General features: G+C 75.2%; 1 protein-coding gene across 1 annotated transcript in view; it reads left to right on the forward strand.

The window, feature by feature from the left end:
• Positions 1-1,378, forward strand: part of EMIHUDRAFT_219817 (hypothetical protein) — a gene marked incomplete at both ends in the record, with an annotated part of 3,466 nt that overhangs the window by 722 nt on the left and 1,366 nt on the right. The window contains 2 exons of the mRNA XM_005758131.1: positions 230-403; positions 763-817. Of these exons, the coding sequence (XP_005758188.1) occupies positions 230-403; positions 763-817 (229 nt within the window). The remainder of the gene's footprint in view (positions 1-229; positions 404-762; positions 818-1,378) is intronic.

Raw genomic sequence — 1,378 nt, forward strand, 5'->3', positions numbered from 1 at the left:
CCCCTCGCCCTCTCTCCCTCTCCTCGCCCCCGACTCCGCCAACTCCGCCCGCTCCGCCCGCTCCGCCCACTCCGCCATCTCCGCCCGCTTCGCCCACGAGCACGGGGCCGTCGAGGCTCTGCCGGCCGGGCCGCTGCAGCCGTCGTCGCAGGCGTCGGCCTGCCCGCCCGAGATCTCCCGAGATCTCCCGAGATCTCCCGAGATATCCCGAGATCTCCCGTCGTCGCAGGCGTCGGCCTGCCCGCCCGAGGGCCTCGCCAACACGCAGCTCGACGAGTCGTCCCTACCGCGCGAGGCGGAGGTCGAGGTGGGGCGCGGGCTGCGCTCGGCCGCGGAGCTGGTCGAGATGGGCTTCGCGCCCGCGCGCGTGGCTGCGGCGATGGACGCGTCTGTCGGCGACGTGGTGCAGGCGTTCGAGTCCCTGATGGAGCAGCCCACGCCTCCGGCGGAGCGGCACGCCATCCTCACCGCGCTGCGGGCGCGCTGGCGGCCGAGCTTCGCGCCGGGCGGCGGCGGCGCCGTCTTCTCGGAGATTGTCGGCGCGAGGTGCGATCTCGGCCGATCTCGGCCGATCTCGGCCGATCTCGGGAGGGCGATCTCGCGTGATCTCGCGTGATCTCGGCCGATCTCGCCTCAGCGCGGCGGCCCTCGGCCGTCAGGTGCGAGGACGAGTCGGCGGCGGTGACGCAGCTGGACGAGACACTTCCGAGACACTTCCCCCACCAGCTGGACGAGACACTTCCGAGACACTTCCCCCACCAGCTGGACGAGACCGCCGTCCGGCCGGCCGCCGAGTCGGAGGGCGGCTCCCCGCCCGGTGCATCTCCGCCCCACGCCTCCTCGCCTCGCAGCGGCGGCCCGGGTCGCGGCCCAGCTGGCTCCCCGCCCCAAGCCTGCCCGCGGCACGAGGCGGCTGGGAAGTGTCTCGGAAGTGTCTCGGAAGTGTCCCAAGCCTGCCCGCCGCACGAGACGGCTGTTTACAGCTCGAGGTGTGAATAGGCGCTGTTCACAGCCCGCCGCACGAGACGGCGCTCCGCTCGGCGCGGGACGAGGCCGAGGAGGCGGAGGCGGCGGAGGAGGAGGAGGAGGCGGAGGCGGAGGCGGAGGCGGAGGCGGAGGCGGAGGCGGAGGAGGAGGAGGCGGCGGAGGCGGAGGCGGAGGCGGAGGCGGAGGCGGAGGCGGAGGCGGAGGCGGAGGCGGCGTCCGCCGTCGGCGGCCGCAAGCCATCGCCGCCCGAGTCTAGTACCCGTCTCGAAAGGGGCGCCCCCACCTCCGCGGCAACGGGCTGCAGCCGCTGTGGAGGAGGCGCCCGTGGCAGTGGGTCCCGCGGCGGCGGGGCCAGCGGCGGAGGTGGCAGCCGCTGCGGTGCCAGCGGCAG

This window comes from Emiliania huxleyi, assembly GCF_000372725.1.
Source record: "Emiliania huxleyi CCMP1516 unplaced genomic scaffold EMIHUscaffold_88, whole genome shotgun sequence".
Taxonomy (NCBI): domain Eukaryota; phylum Haptophyta; order Isochrysidales; family Noelaerhabdaceae; genus Emiliania; species Emiliania huxleyi.